The following is a 24,120-nucleotide window of genomic DNA, read 5'->3' as shown; positions in this document are numbered from 1 at the left end:
GTAATCAACTCTTCAAAGCACACCCCCAGTAAAATAGTTTTAAAATGATCTAAAAATACTCACCCCAAAATAAATGTCATTCTCAGAACATTAAAAATGATTCCCAGGGTGCTGCTATCTTCGCTAAGGGCTTCAATGCAGGGAAGGAACTCACAAGCAAGCAGCACCCTGCAAAATCTAACCCCACTGCTCTCCCCTCCATCCCATCTGTTTAATTAGGATTCAAGATTAACCCCCCACCTCCTTGATACAGGACTGGATGTGGGACAGAGTGGTGGGGGTCACCCCCCAGAGAATCACAAGATGGGTCTGCCTGATCCAGGGGCCACAAAGCAGATCAGAAGATCTCTGCACACACACACACACACACACACACCTCAAATATCTACAAATGGACTTAATATGCTTTCTGGCAAAATGATGCAAAATGTACATACCTTTTTCACTGCAGTGGTCCCCGAGGCAGACCATGTACCCATCAATAGGGCCATTTTCTTCAGATAGTGGCTTCTTCCACGTGATTTCTATTGAAGAATTACTTGAATTCCATGAAATATCTTCAGGCTTGCCAGGCGCTGATGTAGGAATTCAGCAGGGGGGGAATTCTTTTAAAAATTATTCAGGAACCCAGTGATAGTTCATAGAATCACAGAATCATGGAGATGGAAGGACCCTGGGTGTCATCTAGTCCAACCCCCTGCAACGCAGGATTCTCAACCAAAGCATCTATGACCCGTGGCCATCCAACCTGTGCTTAAAAACCTCCAGTGAAGGGTTGTCCACTACCTTCCGAGAAAGTCAGAGTTTTACTGTGGAACAGTTCTTAATGGTGGAAGGTTCTTTCTGATTTTTAACAGTTCAACAGTTCAAAAACTACTAAGCAATTAAAGATATAAAAATGTTTAAAAAGCAGTAGGCAGGGCTAGGGATGGATGGATGAAACAGGATGGACTTATGATTGATCTGTCCATCCCTACTGTCAGTTCACCTGTCCTCTGAGTAAATGTGTAGTGGCAGGAGTAAGGAGAAAGAGCAGGAGACTCTGCTTGTGGCTCCCTTTCGTTTATCATGCAGTTTTGTCTCAGATCAGGAAGGTCAGAAAATAAACAGTGGGGAGAAGAAGGTGGACCCAGCTGGAGAAGGGGCCCACAATGGACATCTTACCCAAGGGCCTCCAAACTTGGATCAGGCACTCCTGCCCAGATTATAATCTATCACGGTAATACATTGAATCCTATTTGTATGCTTTTATTTATATGTGCACATAGATACCCTTCTTCGTTATAAAAGTTTAGTTTCTGGGATGAAGGCAAGTTCATAAGTGACTAAGCATCATGTTGTCATACTCACTTCCATAATCTGTTGTTAGCTGTTTGTTGCCAGTTTTCACATTTTTGCCATTATACCATACTTCTGATGAACAATTGTAGTTCTTGTTGGGTGATAAACCTGTCACTGTACAACCATTCTGCTCTTCAGTGGTCGGAAAATTCTTACCTATAAGAAATTGCAAAACATCATTTCTCCGTACTTCAGGCATCCAGAAGCATCTATGCCATGGATGGGGAATTTCCTTACCATTGGCCATGCTGCTTGAGGGAGCTGAGTCCAAGAAGATATGGAGGGTCATGTAGGTTAGTTTGATTGACAAAGAGTCAAGAACATGCTACCCCACTGTCTTGCTGATAAGAACTGGAGCTATGGTGAGCCACTTTGACAAGATCCCTCTTCCTTCCCCTGACCTCACCTCCACTTGAGCTGTTTTTGACTGTAGCTATGTGTTTTAGGTCCACCCTAGCCAGCAGTTCTTTGGCACCATCCATATCTAATGCTTCACACAAAATATTGCACCCTTGTTATCTACAGTAATTAAATCTGGAGTAACTATCAACAACTTGTGATTTTTTAGGGACTTGCAGCCACTCGTGTAGAGTAAGATCCTTCTGGATTTCATATTCCCTATTGCAGGAGGTATTTCTTCTTGCTATTTCATTAAGGAGAGAGAGAGAGAGAGGGAGAGAGAGAGAGAGAGAGGGAGGGAGGGAGAGGAGAGAGAGAGAGAGAGAGAGAGAGAGAGAGAGAGAGAGAGAGAGAGAGAGAGAGACTCATACCTTTACAAGACTTGCTTGCCTTTCCACCTCTCTACACTTATTTCTAAATACGTCCATACATAGGACACAAAAACAGAGGTCCCCAATAAAGTGCATTTAATTCTCCAGCCAATAAAGACAGAAATGCAAAAACTTCCAAAATCTCCTACCATGAGGATGACAGCGACAGTAATATCTTAAATGGCAATGATGCTTATCATATCTGCGATTGTTCCAAGATAAAGTCACACTGGTGTTACTTTTTTTAGGTTCTTCTAGTTTCCACTTATTGGTTTCTTCCAAATAAAGAAAAAGGAGAAAAATATCACAATGACATTCTGTTCAGTACTTCTTTTTCAGTTTTAAAAGCATGCTGGATAATATATTGCTTAATGGGTTGCATCATTTTACCCCCAAATGAGTATCTAACTCAGTTTTCAGTGTTCATCTATTCATTTTGAATTAGCGTACTTTTATGTGTTACATGACTATGAGATACGATGGAAGGAGAAATAAAAACATTGCTTAGCTTTAGTCTGTTATTGTGAGAAATCTAGTGAATTATCAATCATCTAGACTTGAACCAAGAGCACTGGGCACAACTCAGCCACAGCTGAGCATTTTAAAATCCCAATAGATTTCAAAGGTTTAAAATTTCCCTCTTTGATATATGGGATTTAGTGGTGCTTGTGGATTATGTCCCTCACTTAATTCTAATCATTACAGCATCATTCGAGAATCACCACAGTCCTTCACATCTTGCCAGCTTCATGCATTCACTTCGTTGGCATTGCTCATGACTCAAGGGGCACAACTGCTTGCTGTTTTCAATATAAAACCAATACAAATCTGAACACGATAATTTGAAAGAAAATCCCTTCGATTTTGGTGGAACATGACAACAGCATTTCCGATTATTAGTTGCACATTCTTTTATTCTAAATAACATAGAGAAGCCATCAGAGTTACTATGCGATTAACAGTGGTTGGAAACCATCAAAAACTGAAAACCAGTATATTAGTTGACACCAAAAAAATTAAAACTGACTTCCTGCACCCTCTCTTGCCCTCTGACATACCCCCAGGTTACGTTCTCCCAATAGCTTAGCACTGGGGGGAGGACAGCTCATCAGAGTGGCTGAAAAACAATAAGGCAGATTTTGCTTAAATAAATGAGAAGTATCTGATCTTACCAGGGGGGACATGAACTGATAATGTGAAATCATCACATCCATTAAAAGATGCTACTATATTGTATTCGTCACATTCTTGAAGTCCAGCAAGTGTGCTTTGGTCCTTGTCCCAAGTACAGTGGGCATTTTCACAGCTAACATTTTGCAGCTCTGGCTTCTTTGTAACTGTAAGTTCTGCAGTGACGCCTTCTGAATTGTATTTATAAAGAGCCACTGAAATGGTTCTACGATCTAAGAGAACAAATCAATGTTAAAACGTTTGTTGCACTGGAACATTTTAAAAACAAGCAAACCACAAATAATGTTTAATGTGCATTAACAGTTTAAAAAGAGGCACAGTATGTGCACTACAGGTGAGACAAACTGTTCTTCTGCTGATTACTTAGATTTGCAGCTGCTTGTTTTCCTTCAGTTCATACTGGAAATATTTCAGTTCATTAACCAGATCTGCCCAACCTGTGTGACTCACCAAGCCAGGCGCAGCTCATCAGCAGTATATATAATGGCCCATCAGAACACCTTGGCATCAGGCTGTGGTGGTGGTGGAATGTGATTGGGCAGAGCTGTCCCCCTGCACAGCCTCGGTGGCCTTCTGCCAGCCATGCCAGCATCACTCAATTGGTTTGGCACTTCTCCACACACACATCTACAGACAGGCAAAAGTGCCCCTGGCAGGATCCCCAACAACAGCAGCCAGCAGAAGGCCCTGGAATCCATTGACCCAATTGGTGCAGCAGCTCCAGGCTGGCACAGTGATCCTGTCCCCTTCCTAGGCATGGAAGGACTTGTCAATATTGGTTGTCTCCATTTCTAGTTTTTGTAAGTTCAGTTCTCTGCATTTCTTCAGCAGTTTGTGGTTTTAAAAGAAAAACCCTTGATCAATTTAGTGCAATTTTATCCTAATAAACACATACTTTCTATGCAGTTTTGACTAATCTACACATATTACACCGAAACCCACACCCAGTATCTGTGTTGTTGTAAGCAGCAGTCAGTTGGAGTGCTACACTGCAAAATTTGGATTTTTGAAGGACAGCTGTGTTTCAGTTCTCACGTTGCTTTGGAAAGAGCAGATGTGAGTGATTCAGCCTTAAATGCAAACTCAATTGGCAATATGTAATGAGTATAATAATCACATTCATTAGAAAATTATGGTATTAATGGAGGAATGAGTGTAGGCCTCTTTTTAGGCTGAAGAATACCACTCTAAAATGGAGTCTCGCTAAGACTTGTGGAACTGATAAGGTCGGCAAGCGAAGTGAGGAAGAGGTGCTGAACTCATGAGACCTGACGTACAAACAGGTTGATAATGAAGGACAGGTGTTGAGCAAGATTGACTAACAAGGGTGTGATGAACTCTGGAATGTGATGAACAACTTTGATGATGAACAGATGGCAGTGAATCACCAGAGCTGTAATGTCTGATATCTTCTCCTTTGGCGATCACTCGTAGCCGAGTAAGATTGTCTTCCATAAACATGGTTTTAACAATGAGTCCGTAAGTGACGATGGAGGCCAATTCTGGACCCACACGTCCTTTCACAATGGGGACATTGGTTCCTGGGTGGGAGTTGATCATGGTGTGGATTTGCCAAGCATGCCTTCCTCTTAGCACGTTTCTCCCTTGCATTCTGAGTTTGAGTGTCTTCAAAGTCCATGACACCTTGGGTAAAGGCTGTTCTCCAACTGGAGTGCTTGCAGGCCAGTGTTTCCCAGTTGTCAGTGTTTATACTACATTTTTTAAAGATTTGCCTTGAGACAGCCTTTAAACCTCTTTTGTTGACCACCAACATTACGCTTTCCATTTTTAAGTTAGGAATAGAATAGTTGCTTTGGAAGACGATAATCAGGCATCTGCACAACATGACCAGTCCAACAAAGTTGATGTTGAAGAATCATTGCTTCAACACTGGTGATCTTTGCTTCATCCAGTACACTGATATTAGTTTGCCTGTCTTCCCAAGTGATGTGTAAGATTTTTCAGAGACACCGCTGATGGAATCTTTCGAGAAGTTGGAGATCAGCTACTGTTCAGCTACTGATCAGCTACTGATCAGCTACTGCTGTAAAGTTGGTGAGTATGATTGAGAATGTGTGTGTGTATGACTTATAACTGAAATGTAACTGATATGAAGATTATAGAACACAGTGATATAAGATCAGAAATGAACTCAATCCACCATGCGGGGAGCCACTTTAACTAAAATGTATAATTGGAAGTTGATTGGCATTTTGATAATTGTATAATTTGGGAATTAATTATTATTATAATTTGGCTACTATTGGGGGTATATTGGAATACTAATAACACCTTTACAAGAGATTGTGTGTGTGTGTGTGTGTGTGTGTGTGTATTAGGGACTGCAATTGTAATGTATACAATAAATACGTTTTGTTGAGTTGCAACTCTCTGGGTCTACTTGTGTTCCTTTCTCCTAAAGAACCAGCTAAAAACGAACCTCTGATTTGTAACATTTCTCCCCCAGTCTCTGCCCTTTCCTGTCCTGCCATCCCAGCCACTAAACAAAGCAAGACTGTTGATTCAGCAGCTACCTGCATGGTGGGGAATGCCTTGCAGCTCTGTCAAGTTTGGCTTGCGCCAGGGAAAGATTTAGGAGAGCCTGACTGATTCAGTTGCACTGGGTGCAGAGCCTCAGGGGCACCGTACGTAACTATGCTGCAGAATGGAAGGTGAGAGGGGGGGCACCAAATTTTGGCATTGCACAGGGCATCGTTGAAATTTGAAGCCCTCAGATCTGCCACTGCTTGTGCTTCATAGCCCTTTGATCTTTTGACTGCTGTTTGTGTAAGAGGGGCTGCAAAATAAAGGAGAACCTCGAGTTCCTGGGAGGCCACAGTTGTTGATCTTCATGAAGTTCAGGGAATGAAAAGGAACGGTCGATTTTTAGCTACATATTTAGCTTACATATTATATGGATATTCAAAGATATTTCTTGTATGCATGAGTCATATATGTCAATGGTCCCATTATTTGCTAGTGACTCCCAAATCTTGCAATTTACAGGCACATTTTTAATGCCTGGTTTTCTGTATTTCATTATCGTTCTTGAGAATTATCTGTGTCCTTGAGAATAACAAAAGCGATGTCTAACAAGTTGGGTTCTATCTTCAAGAAAACATTAAAACTTACTGCAGTCCACGGGAGTAGCTGTAAGAAAGAAGATAAAATCTTAGAAGGCTCTTCATTATAAATGTATCAAAGAGAAAATAATTATTCACATACAGTGTGTATACGTGTGTGTGTTTATATACTGCTTAGTGCCAATATAAGCTTCTAAGTGTCTTACAAAACATAAAAACCAATTACGTTAAGACATTAAAATATAAGCTTCCATCATTAAAATATCTATATAACATTGTACCTTTTATACTATGGTTTTGATCTTTTTCATGGTATTTAAGCATAAACACAGTTAACTATACATTGCATTGAATAATTGAAATACTGCATAATTACTGGGGACCAATGAAATAGCATTCAAGTGGAGGTAAATGCAGTATACAGTACTTGAGGTGTGGCCTACAGACCTTGCTGCTCTGATATGATATGCACCCCAGGCCCAGTGAACACATGCAGGCACCAGCAAACCTCAACCACAGCTAATACAGCGTCCAGAAGACAGTATTCCTCCACTTGTGGATCTGCTGCAGTTGGTCTCTTGGCAGCTGAACGGCCTCCAAGGCCTTGTTACACTGGGCTGCTACTGGTTGCAGCGGTCCTAGTCAGTTGCAGGATTCTCAGTAAAGGTTGCCCCACAACTGAGCCATGGTAACTTGAGCCCTACAAATGCTTGGTGTTTGCCGGGAGTTTCTGTCGCCTGTCTGTTCTTATATTGGGGTAGACATCATGTCAGGGCAGTAGCATCTTCAGAGCAAACTCTTACAGCCACAAAACTACAACATTTTTTTATTGGTTTCCCCCAAAAAACATTTCCTGTGCAAACGTTATTGAAATGAAATTAGACCATATGCAAGAGCACCTGAATTGTGTTGCCGATGCTTAAGTCTCAAAATGTGGTTATTTGGACTTTATATTGCACCTGCACCTTACAGAGATTCTGTATGGCTAAGTCCCATCTCTGAGTTCCACTACCATCTGAGCCTTTTTGGGGGTGGTACCCTCTCCAGAAGACCTAATCTTGGGCCCACACTGTTGACTTCTTTGTGCTACATTAAAGTCTAGTAAATTAAAACATCATATCATTGGGCAAATAGTTTACATTACTAATGCTGAAATCTAATGCAAGCTTTCCCTAGTGGGACCTCTCAGCAAACATGCCTGCATCCTTGCTGTATCTTGTCATACTAGTTCAAAACGACGTGACAAATCAGGTCCTCCCTTAAAGAGGGCATGTGTTGTGGTGAGACCTGGCAACCAAACCCTGTGTTGTGGGTGGGTATGATTGGATAGCCACAACACCCAATTGGTACGTCCCTTGATGCAGGGTTTAATCAGGCCAATGGGACGCAGCCTAAATGGACCAAGGGACCTATATATACCTATGCACGTGACCCAGAGCTTCCTCTTTCGGTGCATGCATTGGAACACCCGCCCACCTCTCCCTAATTTTTTAGGGCTGTGCGCTTGACCTTGCTATGCCGGAATTCCTATACAGGAATTTTCCCACTTGGCTGATTGGCTGGTGCCATTTGGGTTTCGCCTGCCATGTAGCAAATCGTCACAACTTGTAAGGTTGCGGATAGGCTCTGGTTCATGTGATAGGGATGGGAGAACGCTCTCGCCATCCCTATGTGAAGGGTATTCCGTTAAAGGAATCCAGGGACTCAATGGTTTGGTCAACCCTGTGAGGGGGTTGTGACCATGCCAGAGTCCAGGGGGACATCTGGGTGGTGGACATAGCCTGTTCCCGGCCTATCCGGGTGCTCACCCTAGGCTGACCTATGCTGGTGCCCTGGGTCAGCGCTACCTGCAAGGGTGCAGAGAGCTAGCCGAACCAGAGCCTATGCAACCACTCACTTGCTGTAATCAATAAACTTGTGGCCCAAATTCTGCCAAAAACCAAACCAAAATTTGAGTCTTGTCTGAATTTATTTAAGGGGGAGGTTTAAAGGTCTGAACACACAACTTAGGTCACTGCAAAATGGCTAAAAATGTTTTGCAAAACTAGCAATTTCCCAATGAAACTGCCTACTTATAATCTTAGCCTTAAAAGTTGATTTTATTTCTGAGTTTCCTATTTCCTATTAAACTGTCCTCAGATGACAGTTTCTGACATAGTGTAAATTATTTTCCCTAATAAGCTATTTAAATGCTTGCAACCGTTGATACAGTCTGAGGTTAATTCAACGGCTTGTCAGATAGCCAAACATTTATTTGATTGCCTCCCTATTCTCTGATCTTGGGGCAGGCCTGCTGCATGTGGGGTTTGTCTACATTTATTGTTGGGAAAAAACAGTAATTCCATTTTTGGTTTGTGATGTTTGTTTGACTTATCGCTTGAACTTTCTTGTGAAGTTATGAGGTTCGCTGCTTTCATTCCATTGGCAGTTATTCTTCTTTACATTTTCCTACATTTTCGTTGACTTGGGGATGGATGAATTGGTCTATTTGCCACTTTCAAAAGTGTGTACACATAGGACTGTTCTGTCCTGCTTCCATAAGAAAATGTGCCTTTAAATCAGGTGTGAGGAACCCTTTGTCCCTGCACATTCTGGTGACCTACCATTCATCATCCCAGGGCGTTTGCCATGCTTGCTGGGGTGAACTGGGAGCTGTAGTTCAGCAGTGTAGCCCAGTAGCACTTTCTAGGGGATCCAACACTTTAAAACATTTAATGATAGTCCTGCTCCACCTTTCTTTCACGATGGAATTCAAGGTGGGAAATCTAGGAGTCTTAAATGGTCTTCCATCAGAGCAGTGACCAAATCCAGGGTTTCGTGAGCAGAGTTCTGTTCATGCAATGGAACCTCTGCTTCCTTTCCTCTCCCCTAACCTCCAAGATCTGCTCCAGAGTTGTTTGAGGGTGTGTGGGGAACTGCAGGGAAGAGGAAAGGAAAAGGACATTCCATTGTTCTCATAGAAAAGTCTGTTCTGTGAGTGGAGCTGCTGCATTGGGTAAGGCACCAGGGCTACAATTTAGTTCTATTTTAGCAGCGCTAGCAAGTTGGTTTACAATTTGTAATTTTTGTCATCTATTTTCTGCTTTTGTTTTTATTTATTATTTGCTCCTGGCAGTGGCATAGCAACGGGGATGGGGGTGGTGCACCCTGGGTGCCATGTCTGGGGGGGAGGGGTGACAAGAAGGCACGCCATGGCAGCGCAAGCAGCCATTGCGCCGGCATAGCTGCATGTGGAGGAGCGGTGCTGGCAGCAAAATGCTATGTACAGCACATGCATGCGCTGTACGTAATGCCACACATGTGCTGTACATAGCGGTTTGCCATTGGCGCCTCTTAAGCACTGTACGGACGGCGGTGGGATCCCTCTGTCGCCGCTACAGCCAAATGTGGAGGATCCACCGTTCGCGGCTGCAGCCGTGAGCAGAGGATCCCAGCACCGTCTGTATGACTCTGGAGCGCTGCCGCGTTTTACGCGTTGTACATAGCAATGTCACACATGTGCCCTACATAGCAATGCCCCACCCGGGGTGTCACGACGCCTTCATTCGCCTCTGGCTCCTGGTCTGCTTTCATTTATTTTCTGTTCAGTCACCTTGCTGTATGCTTTTTATGACTACCAAAACATTCCTTAATAAGTAACAGCAGCCTTTTAGATCAATTCCTTTTTAAATTATAATTTATTATAATTTAAATAAATTTATTATAAATTTAAATAAATTACAATTTATTATAATGTTGATGTTATTGTGAAATCTTGAATATTCATATTATCCTCAATTCCAATCACTGTTACAATACATTTCAGTATGACTGGTGACCAGGTGCTATGGTCTTCTGCTGTTAATGAAATTTTATGACAAATACACAGTAACAGAGATTGAAAAGTGCTGCCTATTGAGAAAGCCACCTAAATTAAATGGATAATTTGCTTCAAGTAGCAAGTTCTTATGTTTGTTGCAGTGCATTCTAGAATTGGGGTAAGATATGCCAATCTAGATAAAGCAGTATCCCACTTCTCATATGCCAGATGTCAGTCTTGGCTCTTAAACCAGATTCTTGGATTGGAATTACTAAATAATTTCTGCACGAATCCCAATTCATTTCAATTGTGTTTGCACAGGAAAGATTTCATTCTCAAAGGAATTTGGATGCCATTCAAAGCCATGCATGCATGTGGTGCTAGCAATGCTCTTAAATGTGTGCAGGTTTGTCACCTATTGGACCAAGGGTGGTCTCTGAGAGAGCTGAAGGGATGTTTGCTGGAGTGCCAGAGGACGCTGAAATGTTGGTATGCGTGGTGGAATTATCCCCATCATCTGCCAGGAAATAAACAGAACGTTAGCGTTACATTCAGCAATTATTGATGGCATATTCCCATGAATGGGAAGAACCTTGAAGCAGAACTGCAAGCTGAGAAAATGTGTTCCTTTTCCTGTAAAAAGGAAAACTAGTCTTCTTAATGGGAATATAAAGTACTACACACGCAGACCTGCAGATAAGCACCACTGAAGAGAGTGGGTCTTACTTCTGAGGCTGTTTGCATCAGATGCTGCTGCAGCAGTTCTTCCCTATTTATACCAACTCAGAAGTAAGATCCATTTACAGTAGTTCAGTAGGACTTAATCCCAGAAAAGTATCTACAAGATTGCAGTCTTAATTTCTTACTCGAAATGAAGAACAGAAGTGATAATTCAGATGTCTACAAAACATTTCACTTTGATATATGAATAAAGGTTCCTTCCTTCCTTTCTTCCTCCTTCCTTCCTTCCTTCCTTCCTTCCTTCCTTCCTTCCTTCCTTCCTCATTTTTACAAGTCTACCACAGTGGGTGGGCATGCATTTGGATTATGGCTCCTTTTTGTGGAGAGATCATTGGTTAGTTTAAAATCTATAGGTATTCTTTTGGGTACGGATTGTGTCTGGATAAATATAACAATACATGGAATCCATTTATCAAGAGTAATTCTACATTTATTGGAAGAATTGTATTACTGATATACTCAATTGTATCACGATGTCAATTTTTCTTTTGTTTGTTTTCTTCTTCTTTATTTTCTTTCACATTATTCCCTCACTATACATATAAAAATAAAACTGTATGTGTTCTTATCAACTCAATTAAAATTGAGAATGAAAAATGTTTTCTATTCTAAATGATTGTAAGATACTGGAAGACAAATTAACTCTGTCCCGGTTTTATACAAATTCGTAACATCAGTGCAAATGTGGTATTAATTAGAAATGGCTGAAATGGCCAGCATCTCTTGGGTTTTTCTGTGTGTGTGTGTGTGTGTGTGTGTGTAATGTGACTCTTACATTTTGGCCTCAGTACAGCAAATATTTATTACCCAACTACACAGTATTAAATGCTGACTTCGACAACATTGGGCCTTAAAAACAACAGCAACTTCATAATATATTTGTTCACAGCTGTGAAACCTTTCTTTGGTTCAAAGCAGCCTAGACTCTCGAGTCATAAAGCTCCAGGAAAATTCAACATAATTCTACATAAGAACCACTGGCATTTATTTAGTTAACTATTTCATTTAAAGGAGTTCCTACCATTATAGACATATAAAACAGGATGTGTAAAACAGGTTTGCAAAGGAGATGCTCCCTGTTTGTTATGTCCTTGCTTCCTAAAAACTGGAATTAAGGTTAACCTTTCAAAAGTTTAACATTTAAAATGCACTATCTGCACATGGAATCACTTCCAGGAAGATTTTACACTGGCAAAAGTAATTCCTGAATTTGCTATTCATGTAGAGTTCCCAATGTTCTTTCTCACCCTGCTTCTGAGTCTTTGAAACCACTATAATATGGTAAAATAGGTGGGGCTTTTCTTAGTGTGTAGATAAAGTGATGTGGAAACCCTCCGCCACCACCAGAAAAAGATACATACAAGTAACTTGTCCCCCAATGATCCTTTTCACTGGATCCTAGCTTTTAGTACATTGATTTGTTTGGTAAGTCCATGCCTGGTTTAATGTATCAAGGGGCAGGAATAACTGGTGAGAATTCTTCTATAAGACAAATTGGGTGTGTTCACGTGTCACGGCAAGCCATAACCCATGTGAACAAACATAGCTGTCATTTCACTCCTCCTTTCTTCGGATCACTCTAACCAACTGAGCTAAGCGTTGACTTAGCATGATGTGTGAACCAGCACTTATAGCGTGTTTCCAAGCAAATCATGACACTGTTTAGGAGATCATGTGAAGTCAATGTTCATGGTTAGATGTCCAAAATGTACTAACTTGGCCACTGACTTGATATTTTTAAATATCCAATGACTACCCAGCTTTATAATGCAATTAAAAGCTTAAAGATATCCGGATTTCAAAAGAACCTCAACAATCACCTGGTTTACATCCCTGACTGTACAGGGAATTCAATGTTTAAGCATCCCTCAGAGGTGGTTGTCCAGCCTCAGCTTAGAAACCTCAAGCAAAACATATATGCATTCTGATAATGCTTAACCATCTCACAAATTGAATATTCATGCTGAGTACTTAAGACATTGCTCAGAGGCACTGCAAAGAACAACACGGCAAACCTGGTGGTGCGTGCGTGACGGTGGAGGGAGAGAGTGAAGGAGGGGCAGCAGTGCTGCTGAGTGCCTGCGTGCTGGAAGAGTTTGAGTCCGTGCGAGCGAGGAAGGATGAGCTGCTTGTTGGAACAATCTCTGTAGTAACAAAAGTGCAATAATTTTTATTACCATTGTTACGATACAACAGCAAAACATTAACTGGTTAACGGGTACCCTTCAGAGAAGGAATCAGTATTCCTGATCTCTTACAAAGCAGTACTGTGAAACATGCTGCGGTTGCTACCTGGAGCATCAACTGTGTGGGCTGACCAGGTGGTTCTATGGGACGCGGGTGGCACTGTGATCTAAACCACTGAGCCTCTTGGGCTTTCCGATCAGAAGGTCAGTGGTTCGAATCCCTGTGACGGGGTGAGCTCCCATTGCTCTGTCCCAGCTGCTGCCAACCTAGCAGTTTGAAAGCATACCAGTGCAAGTAGATAAATAGGTACCACTGCAGCGGGAAGGTAAACGGTATTTTCGTGCACTCTAGCTTCCGTCACAGTGTCCTATTGCACCAGAGGTGGTTTAGTCATACTGGCCACATGGCCCAGAAAGCTGTCTGTGGGCAAACGCCGGCTCCCTTGGCCTGAAAGCAAGATGAGCGCCGCAACCCCATAGTTGCCTTTGACTGGACTTAACCGTCCAGGGATCCTTTAACTTTAACTTTCACCTTTACCTTTAAGCCTGATTCTAACCACGCTTTGGAGGGGAGGGGGACAGCCTACCATTAGTACAATTGGCCCAGTTCACATGCATGCCCCTTCATTCATGTAGCTAGCCAAGCAGAAGAGGGTCATAACAGGATCAGCTCCCCAGTGTGAGCAACTTTGCAAGGATGAGTGAAGTGAGCCACAAAGCCAGCTTCAGTCTTGCTAACACAGAGATGCTTCCTGTCCTCAGCAGCTGTCCATGTGTACCTCTCAGCCCCCTGCCCCAATGGCTGTTCTCCTAATTTCTGTTCTAATTTTGTGGTTGTAGAGTCGGCCATTCACCATCCATTGCATTGCAACTTCACATACTTATTCAAGTAAAGTTTCCAGCCATGTTATGTGATGAGGCTCCTCCCACCACCACTCTCCTGAGAGAGGACAGTATTCCTGGGGCAGTACAATCTCTTATCAGAAAACTCCCAAGCAAACCTGTGATGTTGGCAGAGACAGCAGTCGCAGGGGTGGCAGTTGCTTTGCTAACAGGTATCCCGGAAGCATTGGAGGCCTGGTAAGTGGGGGTCACTGCCTCCTTGGTCGCAGAGCCAGGCTTTGCTTCAGAGGTGCTTGCAGGTGAGGGTGGAGTGGTGCGTGGAAGTATGGGAGAAGAGCCAAGAAGAGTTCCTAAGGTGAGCACGTGAGGGGGGAGGGCAATAAACAAATCAGCCATGTTACACAGCAGAGTCTTAAACAGAGTGGCACCAGCAGTCTGTTCAACCAGGAAAAAATTACAAGGACTATTATGCTTCCAGGGGTCTGGCATCCCATCCTTACGAATATGGATTAGGCTATGGTGTTGAAAGTGCCATAACTGGAACAGCCATGCTTTGCAAGAGGGGGGTGCCTAACCCTGTGCCCTTGTCCAACAACCCAAATCCAGATCGCTTTCCAAAGTCACTATTAGCCCCAGGGAGAAAATCTCACAGACATTTCACTTTCTATGGATAACAACAGCTTGGGGTGTGGGGGAAAGGGTAGACTTCAACCCTCCAAATCTGGGCCTTTGTCTTCCAAGCAAGGAACTCCCATGTCTCGTGTAGTTCAACTCCAAGTTTACAAAATCTCTAGCTTCAGATATCATGGGACACGGACTAGGTATGCCATGTTGGAGGCTGGAGAATACCCACCCTTGCAAGCCCTCAGTAGAGATGTGTATCTGCGACCGGCACTCAGTACGAAGACCTGTTCTAGGGGTGGGGAAGCTGTGGCCCTCCAGATGTTATCAGACTACAACTCCCATCAGCCCCAAGCCCTGGCCATGCTGGCTGTGGCTGATGGGAGCTGCGGCCCAGCAACATCTGGAGAGCCACGGGTTCCGCATCCCTGCTCTATTCAGACATTCAGTGCTGAATGAAGGAGGGGAGAGCAAGGCCACACCCTCTGGCCCCTCCTCCTCTGACATGTCCCCATCACCTGGTCTTCTTCCCTCAAGGTATTGTGACGGTGGAGATCTGCAACTGGACGCCTAAAGAAGTACAACAGGCTCCTCCCTGCAAACCTTTTTTCTAAGTGGAGGCAGCCCATAGCAAGAGGGGGCAGTTAGCTAGTGCATCCCAGCAAAACTCCTTGTGATGGCCTGGGATTCAGACTCGGAGGCTGAACCTGAGGGATCCCAGCCTGCACAGGATTCCCCGCCTCCAGAACCAGCTGAGCCAGGGCTGGGGCTTGAGCCTGAAGGGTCCTCACCTGTGCTGGATCCTCAGGTGCAGGCATCAGCTGAGTCTGCTCTGGCTCCTGAGGTGAGGGAGGACCCATTGCCTGCAGGTGCTCCACTCTCAGCCCCGCCAGAGGAAGCTGAGGTTGCCTCTGGGTCCGGTAACCCTCCAGCCTCTCCTGAGCTGCAGAGGCTCAGGGCAGAGAGGCAGAGGGAACTAAGGAGGAGTGTTCACCTCCAAGCCAGGAGAGCCGAGTCACCAGAGGATCAGGGCTGCCCTATGCCTCGGGGCAGATAAAGCCGGCCAGCCTCAGTCCCAAGTTGGGGGAGCAACATTGTTGGTTGTTAGTTCCTACCTGAACACTGTCCTGCTTTCCTGCCAGAGCTCCTGACCCACCCTGGCTCCCTGCTTGCATGCCTGTTCCTGACTTCACCCGACTCCCTGCCCTGCACCCAGCTTCAGCTACTACGGACTGCCTCCATGTTGCACTTTTGACCATGGACCGGACTTGGACCTCGCCTCTCGGGTAACCCACAGGGCCTGCACACCCCTCATGGAAGGCCAGGGCTTGTTTTTCAGCCAGAACTCAGTGGCCGCCATTGCCATGCAAACAAGGGAGATATTCATGGTGAGTTCCGGCACCTCTTTTTCCTAGAAAAAAGAGCACTGAGCATGACTTCTTACCTTTGCCAGGTGCAGCTCACAAATTCAAGGATATTTATCTGCTAAACACACCCTTTGGATAAAAATCGAACATGGCTGGCCATGATGGCAATAGCCTTCGAAAAATGTCACTAGCCTTCTTGATCATATGTACATATCTATAGTGATGTGAGGCACATGGGTGGTCCAAAAGAAACCAAAAAAGACCCACACTTCCCATCTTACCAAACTTAAGCTGAGTTGCCGCCTGCTGGCAACTCCGATTTGCTAAAGGCTGTCAGGTAAGTAAGTGGCAGTTTAAAAGCCTGACAAATACCTTGCGGCTGAAAATATGCTAGACACTGTATGGAAGATGGAAGAAGTGGCAGGAGCCCACCCAAAAGTCCTCGTGTTCTTTGCTAATTAATCCAGAACAATTTCCATTGCTAGGTTCTGGATTTGCTACTAAAATTAACCCAGATTAAGAACACTTCCCTGATAAAATGCATTGTAGGGCAACCTGTGTATTTGTGCAATTAATTCCATTAGTATTTTTAATGCTGCATTCTTTCAAAAAGTTTTAATGCTGCATTCTTTCAAAAAGTTTTCTGGAAGTTAAACTAGATGTTTGAACTGAAATAAGTCTGAAACATGAATGAGGGAAAATCTGTTCTTTAATTAGAATCATAGAATAGAATCATAGAATCATAGAGTTGGAATAGACCACAAGGGCCATCGAGTCCAACCCCCTGCCAAGCAGGAAACACCATCAGAGCACTCCTGACATATGGTTGTCAAGCCTCTGCTTAAAGACCTCCAAAGAAGGAGACTCCACCACACTCCTTAGCAGCAAATTCCACTGTCGAACAGCTCTTACTGTCAGGAAGTTCTTCCTAATTACTATGCGTTACATCCAGATCATGCTTAGAACAGAACAGAATTCTATGGGACCTAGGTTAGAGATCAGTGTAAATCTCATTAATTTCAAGAGGTCTCCCCTAACCATGACTATGCCTACAGCCAACTCTATATTGGCTCTATATTCACGACAACTAAAAAGTGACAAAAAGCAATTAAGTCACAATTAATCCAAGTAAAGTCTTAAATATAGTTCCCAGGACTGAGGAGCAGGTCAAAGGTTAAATGGGAGAGAGAATACCCAACAAAATTGTAAAAAGAGTTGGACAAGGAATAGTTATAGGCTTGCACAGCAAAATTGGCAGTGAGTAGTTGTATTCCTGACGAAACTCAATTTATTTTTAATCAGTTGGCAATCTGATTTTCAACAGCATATTCTTGATATATTCATTCTCTGTAAGATGTAACTGAACCCAGTCCGCCTGTGATGTATATTCTGGATGTTTGTCTTGCAAATAAGGGAGCTGACCCAATCCCTCACGGCTTACTTATTGCCCTCCCCACTGCCCACCCCACTCATAGAACTGGATCATGACCCATCTATAGCAAATATTTAACATAAATGTGATAAACAACTTTTCTTACCTTGGGGAGTAGGAGCAGTAGGATTCTTTGCCACTGTTTCAAGAAAGAAAGGAAGAAAAAAAAGAGTTTGAGATGCAATTTCTTGATTTTTCTCCCACAGGGGGCTTTTGTATCCTTTGGTGTATTTAAATTTTACAGATATAGATGAAATAGAGATAGATGATAGAGATACATTGGCTCCCAGTACGTTTCCGAGCACAATTCAAAGTGTTGGTGCTGACCTTTAAAGCCCTAAATGGCCTCGGTCCAGTATACCTGAAGGAGCGTCTCCACCCCCATCATTCTGCCCGGACGCTGAGGTCCAGCGCCGAGGGCCTTCTGGCGGTTCCCTCATTGCGAGAAGCAAAGCTACAGGGAACCAGGCAGAGGGCCTTCTCGGTAGTGGCGCCCGCCCTGTGGAACGCCCTTCCAGCAGATGTCAAAGTGATAAACAACTACCTGACATTCAGAAGACATCTTAAGGCAGCCCTGTTCAGGGAAGTTTTTAACGTGTGATATTTTACTGTATTTTTGGTTTTTATGGAAGCCGCCCAGAGTGGCTGGGGAGGCCCAGCCAGATGGGCGGGGTATAAATAATAAATTATTATTATTATTATTATTATTATTATTATTATTATTATTATTATTTGAATTATCAGCAAAAGTAAATCATAATATACTGGTTGTGATTATATATTTATTATATATAATAAAATTGGACAGAATAAGCATGGGAAACAGTTTTTTTTTAACCAGCCAGGAGGTTTTCGTGGTGAAAACTCAAGAGTTACAAAAGACAGGGCATTTATTTTGAGCTGCCTTTTCTTGGACTTGTAGGTCTTCAAGTGAGTGTCTGTGATCCTTTTGTGACCTCTTCCCTTATGCTGTGCAGTATAATAGGTTTTTTAATAATAATAATAATAATAATAATAATAATAATAATAATAAATGATTAGATTCTTGCAACATAATACCACATCCTATGCACATAAAGCAAAATATCCCACTCTTGTCCGAAAGAGGAAGTTTAGGCAATACATTGGTGGGGGGGGGAACCATCCAAATAACATTATTTCCTGTCCCAGACAAACATTTGTACAGAAGGCAACATACAGGTTAAGCTAACCAAAGAGTTTCATGATAGAAAGGTGTCCTCTGTTGTTTTGTTGTTGTTGTTTTTAGCCGCATACATAATAAAGCTGTACCAAGAAGTAACAATTATACACTGTATAGCAGTACTGCAATGCACAGAAAGTTTAGAAAAAAATCTGTAGATGGCACCATAACACTACCAAACTGTATGCAGTAAATATCCGTTCCATAGTAACCTGGTAATGGTGAGGCACCAAGTCAAATGAAGAGAAGTCCTTTTTCGAACAGATCATCTTAAAAACCATAGGGCACCTGATTGCATATCTATGATCTATTCCTTTCTATTCATATTATTATTAATTCAGCTTGGGAGTCACTTTTTTATTTAGTTATTTTACAAAAAGTAAGTCAGAGCAACTTACAAAAAGCAGCATGTAAATTAAAAGCAACATAAAACTAAAAGAGAGTAAAAGCTAAAACTCATCCATATTTATATCTAAAAAAAGAAGGATTAACTCACTCTACCCACAAAGGAAGCCACAGATAATTGAAGGCCAAAGGCCTAGCAGAAAAGGAACATTTTTGCCTAGCACCTGGAGACAGGTAATGATGGAGTCAGGGATGTCTTCCTGGGAAGAGTGTTCTACAAGCAGGGAGCCACCACTGAGAAGGCCTGTTCTCTGAGAACATGGAGAAGGACCTTGGGTGATGAGTGCAGGGTTGCGGTTGGTTCATGTGGGGAGAGGTAGTCATTGAGGTCTTGAGTCACAGAAGCCTTTATAGGTGAAAACCAGCAACTTGAACTGGGCCAGGAAACCATTTAGAAGCCACTGCAGCTTTGTCAGAATTGGTGATGTGCGTTCAGATCCTTTTGCATTGGTCAACAATCTGGTTGTGGACGTGCACCTGCTACCATTTCTGAAACACCTTCAGAAGCAGCATTGCAGTAACCTAACCTAGAAGATACCAGAGCATAGACAACAAAACCTAGGCTGTTCCTATCCACAGAAGGTTACATGGTTATTTCTTCAAAAGTACTAATGGTAAAGGAATGGCAGCACTTCCACAATCCAGAGTCACCAATGTTATATTATCATCATGCAATTTTTTTATCTGTGTTCATCAGTGGTGCTCATCTGGATTTTTATAGCCACATTCCTAGTCTTACTTGGTTTCTCCCATGCAGGGCAATGCGGACTGTCGTGACTGGAGAAACAAGGAGAATGAGTGAAGATATGTACACTAATCAAATGTCACAGGAACCTAGGTTCCCCCCAGCTCAGTATTGTCAGAGAGGCGCAATGAAGCATATACTCAGCCAAGTGTGTGTATATGAACACAGCCTAAAACCTTCTAGTAAACGTTGCATTTTTTTAAAAAAGAGAATATTCTTGCTTTCTGTTATGTGTTCAAACACTTTGAGGTCAGTTTGCTGGTTGCTGCTTCAGCACAGACCGCTGCAGATTAAATTATTGCAGCAGAAACACCACCAGCAATGTGCTATTGGGGAGAGGCTGAGAACTTAACTCCTCATATGGCAAGCAGACAAGTGTGTCTCGTCTGCAGGAGGAAAACTGGACTGATTCATTGAATCTGCAGGCAGCTTGTTGTAGGGGCACCAGTTGCGGAGAACTTTGTTGATCATCTTGGTGTGGGGCACCTTCTTTGCAGCAGCTCACATCTTGGCTACCTTCTTAAATCAGCATCAGTTCTTCATGATCACTAGGAGTGATTAGTGCCCGTTGGGTATATGCCTGGGAGATGGGGAGATGGTGCAGGCAAAGCCAGTGACAAGCAGAGCCACCCTCTGACTGGTTGTAAATAAGATGGCAAGGGGTTGACTTTGGCCATCCTGAAGTTGGTGGGGTATTGTCCCCATTTAGCGGAGGACCTTAAGGTCCACAAATGACAACATTTTGGAGGTCCCAGGTCGCAAAGTGGTTAGATTGGTCTCAACTAGGGCCAGGGCCTTCTCAGTACTGGCCCCGACTTGGTGGAACATTCTGTCACAAGAGACTAGGGCCCTGCGGGACTTGACATCTTTCCGCAGGGCCTGCAAGACAGAGCTGTTCCACCTGGCCTTTGGTTTGGACTCAGTCTGACCCTTATGTTTCCCTCCCCTTATGGTCTTGATTTATCGGCTACTTTTAAAATGAGGCTGCATTTTAAATTGCATTTTAACCTGTATTTTAAATTGGTTTTCTCTCTTTTTTTCTTTCCCCCTATTATGTTTTTTTACTGTGATTTTATTGGTGTTAGCCGCCCTGAGCCCGGCTCTGACCGGGGAGGGCAGGGTATAAATAAAATTTATCATTATTATTTATTATTATAAGTCAGCTTCCACACACAACTGCTTCTGACATTTTAAAAAGAAAAGGTGGAGGGAGACGATGCTGTATTGATTGGACTTGGGTTGGGGAGATCTGGGTTCAAATATTCAGTCATCCTTCTGAAGCTCACTGGGTTACCCTGGACCCTATCTCTCCAGCCTACCCTATCTCACAGGGTCATGGAGTAGGGGGGGAGAGAGAATCAAACAGAGAGGGGCACATGCGCTAGCAAGGACTGGGCAGAGGAGGAATGGTGGAGACCGCCTCCCCACCCTGAACCTTCCAGGGAGGAGGAAGAGGAAGACAATATAGACTTACAACAGTGGTTTGCGGGAGGTCACAGCTCAGAGGCAGAGGAGGGGGAAAGTTGGGAAATAATGGGAGAGGAGGGGGGGAGGAAGTGGGGTGACAGCTGATGGACATGATGTCATTGGAAAGCCTTCCAGACCCCCATCCTTCCCAGAACCCGGTGAGCCTTGAAAGTAGGAGAGCAAAGAGCTCAAAGGCAGGGCACGTAGCAGCACCCCTAGAAGTGATGAATGAGGACGTGGGAGAGACAGGGGTGGAGATTCACTCAGGACAGTGCCATTATCCAAGAGGCTGGGTTCTATAGCCTCTCTCTGTAAATACTGAATAAAAAAGGACGGTAAGAAACCTTCCCTTGTTTTTATACTTTCCTGGGCAACCAGCCGGGAGCCACTGTCAGCATCTGGACAGCAAGCTTGTGCTCTTTGGAGGAAAAGCAGGATATAAGTAATAAATAATATAAAATAATGAATAATGGGATCCTATCTATCTATCTATCTATCTATCTATCTATCTATCTATCTATCATCTATCTATCTATCATCTATCTATCTATCTATCTATCTATACCCTTCTTGTTCTAAATCTCAGTCTGCAGAAGTTGTAAGGAAACAGAACCAGCTGTAGTGTTTTGGATATGTTCGTGGAGTGGGAAGAAACCCAGCGGAAGACACCAAACAAGGTGTTTCAATGCTAAACGTCCAGGATGTGAGCAGGGAATGCTGAGAAGAAGCCAAGCCAAACCAGAGGACTGAATGGAGCTCAACGCCTGGCAACTACGGACAGAGGAGGAATCCTTTTATAAACGTGTTTATACTCAGAATTTGGCTGCTGGATATGTGCTAGGCATTGCATGGCGTTCCAACCCAATCGAGCTATGCTTACATCAGACCTTCTCCTACATCAAGAGCCCACTTGCCTCTGAGACGCATGATCTTTAAAACAAAAGCCTGTTTTATTACATGTGTATACAAAAAGGTTTATCATATGCATGATGCATATAAAAGAGTCAAACCCGGTGCAGTATGTTTCCTCAGCAAAAATGCCTTACATGCATACTTATGGTTACTTTTGAAAACCTGGACATATATCCCATAATATTATATTTATAATAATGCATGCAATATATAAAAGAATGTTTATGCTTATAGCAGAACTGGGGGAGAGGGAAGGAAGCTCACCTCACTGAGATTAAGGAAAGAGATGGAAATCAGGAATATTGATCAACATCAATATTTTCAGATTAGAATAAGAAAATGACCACATTAAATTCTTTTGATGAGTAAGCAGTGATTTGGCACAAAGCATTGTACATTTGTCAATCATGAGATTTTTTTATGCTTTGCTCTCATTCATGCACAAAAGATTATTGCTAGAGTAGATAACATTCAATATACCTACTGTAGATGCTGCCCAGTGCTCGTTCACAAGACATTCATGCTTCAAACACACATCCCCACTCCTGAAATCTGGAAGCGCAGCACCTCCACAACCATGGCGACAACCCCTCAGTCAGATCACCTCTTTATTTTATTAGAACATTCTGAAGCCCACCACTCTGAAGTTCAAAAGGGGCTTTGGACAGAAAAGCGACATTTAAAAAACAACAACACAACACGATAAAAGCAAATAATTGTTTTAAGAAACAAAGCTAACAAGATACACTGCAATCAACAGCAGTGTCTGCTCAGCAGTTGTGGGCCTTTTTTGGATAGACTGCAAGTCAAGAGCAGTTGTAAACTTCATCAGGAAAGTCATTCCACGCTGTGGAATCCACAGCCTTGGAGTAATTGCAGGGAAGGTCTTAATCCTTGCTGCACACAGGTGTCCTTATGGAGGAGGGACTACCGGGCAGAACATAAACAGAGATAGGACTTTATGGAGTGTCCACCCCAGAAAAACTCTCCTGGCCCTAGGGATGGGCAGTGTCCATTTTAGTTTCTCTCAGCTTCTCACTTTGTCAACCTTAGTTTCAAGTCTCCACGTTTCCCCATCAGATTTTGATTTTTTAAAAAAGAGAGAAGTCCTCATGAAAATTCATCGGCTTTTCAGAAAATATAACTTATTTTTGCATGCAATTTTGCCTAATATACACGTTTTCAGAAAGCAGTTTTCTCTAATGTAATACAGGCAACAACCATAGCACATGTACATCGCTATGGAAGTGGCAGAAAAAGGAGGCGGAACAGGGGCGGGGCTAAATGGGGGCGCGGCAGCCTTCTGTACATGACTGACAGTCCGTATTTGACTTCGAGGTTCACAAGTTGCTCCGATCTTCCTTAAGCATTTAAACTTCCACACTAGGGCATCTGGCTGCCATCCCTTTTCTTAGGAACTGAAATTATATGTCCACTCTGTTGCAACCCCGTGTCCATTGTGAGAGTTTCCCAGTATCTGACCCCCATTATATCAGGCAATTAGCGTAGCATTGCTGCAAAGGCCTCCTTCATTTGTGGTTTCGCTTTGCCGACTTCTGTTTTTCTTCTTCGGGAGGCTGCTTAAAAAAAGGAAGAGGGTGTGCAGCGCTCTGTGGTTTAGTACGCGAGTTCTTCTCTGTGGCGAAACTCGGTTTCCATAGCACCAGCATGCTAAAGGCATCGACCCACTCTGTGCTAAAACCACAACTTCTCCAGGGTAAATGCGAGCTTCCTGATTCAAACCCTGTGCTGCAAACTCAGAGCATTTATGTTACCTACATTTGCTTGTACCTCAGATGACAGTAAGTTGCCCTATCAGGCCCAGATGAATAAGAGTGGATCCATATACTGGTTTTTATTTAAACCAGGCCTATGTTGTTGTGCCTGTGGTGTGTGTGTGTGTGTGTGTGTTGCCTAGCCTGTAAAAGAAACTTCTCTTCCCCTCTCTGGTTGTTGTTTCCTCCAGAGCTCAATGGGAACTGGCCTTTAGTCTTGCCGGGGGTAAGAAGCCATAGC

At 43.2% G+C, this 24,120-nt stretch overlaps 1 protein-coding gene across 3 annotated transcripts in view; it reads right to left on the bottom strand.

The window, feature by feature from the left end:
* PTPRC (protein tyrosine phosphatase receptor type C) overlaps nucleotides 1–24,120 on the bottom strand; it is an 82,426-nt gene that overhangs the window by 24,325 nt on the left and 33,981 nt on the right. The window contains exons 3-10 of one of the 3 annotated variants that reach the window (XM_053391503.1): nucleotides 17,481–17,513; nucleotides 12,941–13,069; nucleotides 10,600–10,701; nucleotides 6,435–6,452; nucleotides 3,284–3,514; nucleotides 2,261–2,386; nucleotides 1,351–1,497; nucleotides 438–575 (exon numbers count right to left, since the gene is read on the bottom strand). In XM_053391503.1, coding sequence (XP_053247478.1) covers nucleotides 438–575; nucleotides 1,351–1,497; nucleotides 2,261–2,386; nucleotides 3,284–3,514; nucleotides 6,435–6,452; nucleotides 10,600–10,701; nucleotides 12,941–13,069; nucleotides 17,481–17,513 — 924 coding nt within the window. The remainder of the gene's footprint in view (nucleotides 1–437; nucleotides 576–1,350; nucleotides 1,498–2,260; nucleotides 2,387–3,283; nucleotides 3,515–6,434; nucleotides 6,453–10,599; nucleotides 10,702–12,940; nucleotides 13,070–17,480; nucleotides 17,514–24,120) is intronic. The other 2 variants (XM_053391504.1, XM_053391505.1) reach the window with 2 other exon arrangements.

Source organism: Podarcis raffonei, chromosome 6, assembly GCF_027172205.1.
Source record: "Podarcis raffonei isolate rPodRaf1 chromosome 6, rPodRaf1.pri, whole genome shotgun sequence".
NCBI lineage: Eukaryota > Metazoa > Chordata > Lepidosauria > Squamata > Lacertidae > Podarcis > Podarcis raffonei.
This window is presented reverse-complemented; position numbering and strand designations above follow the sequence as displayed.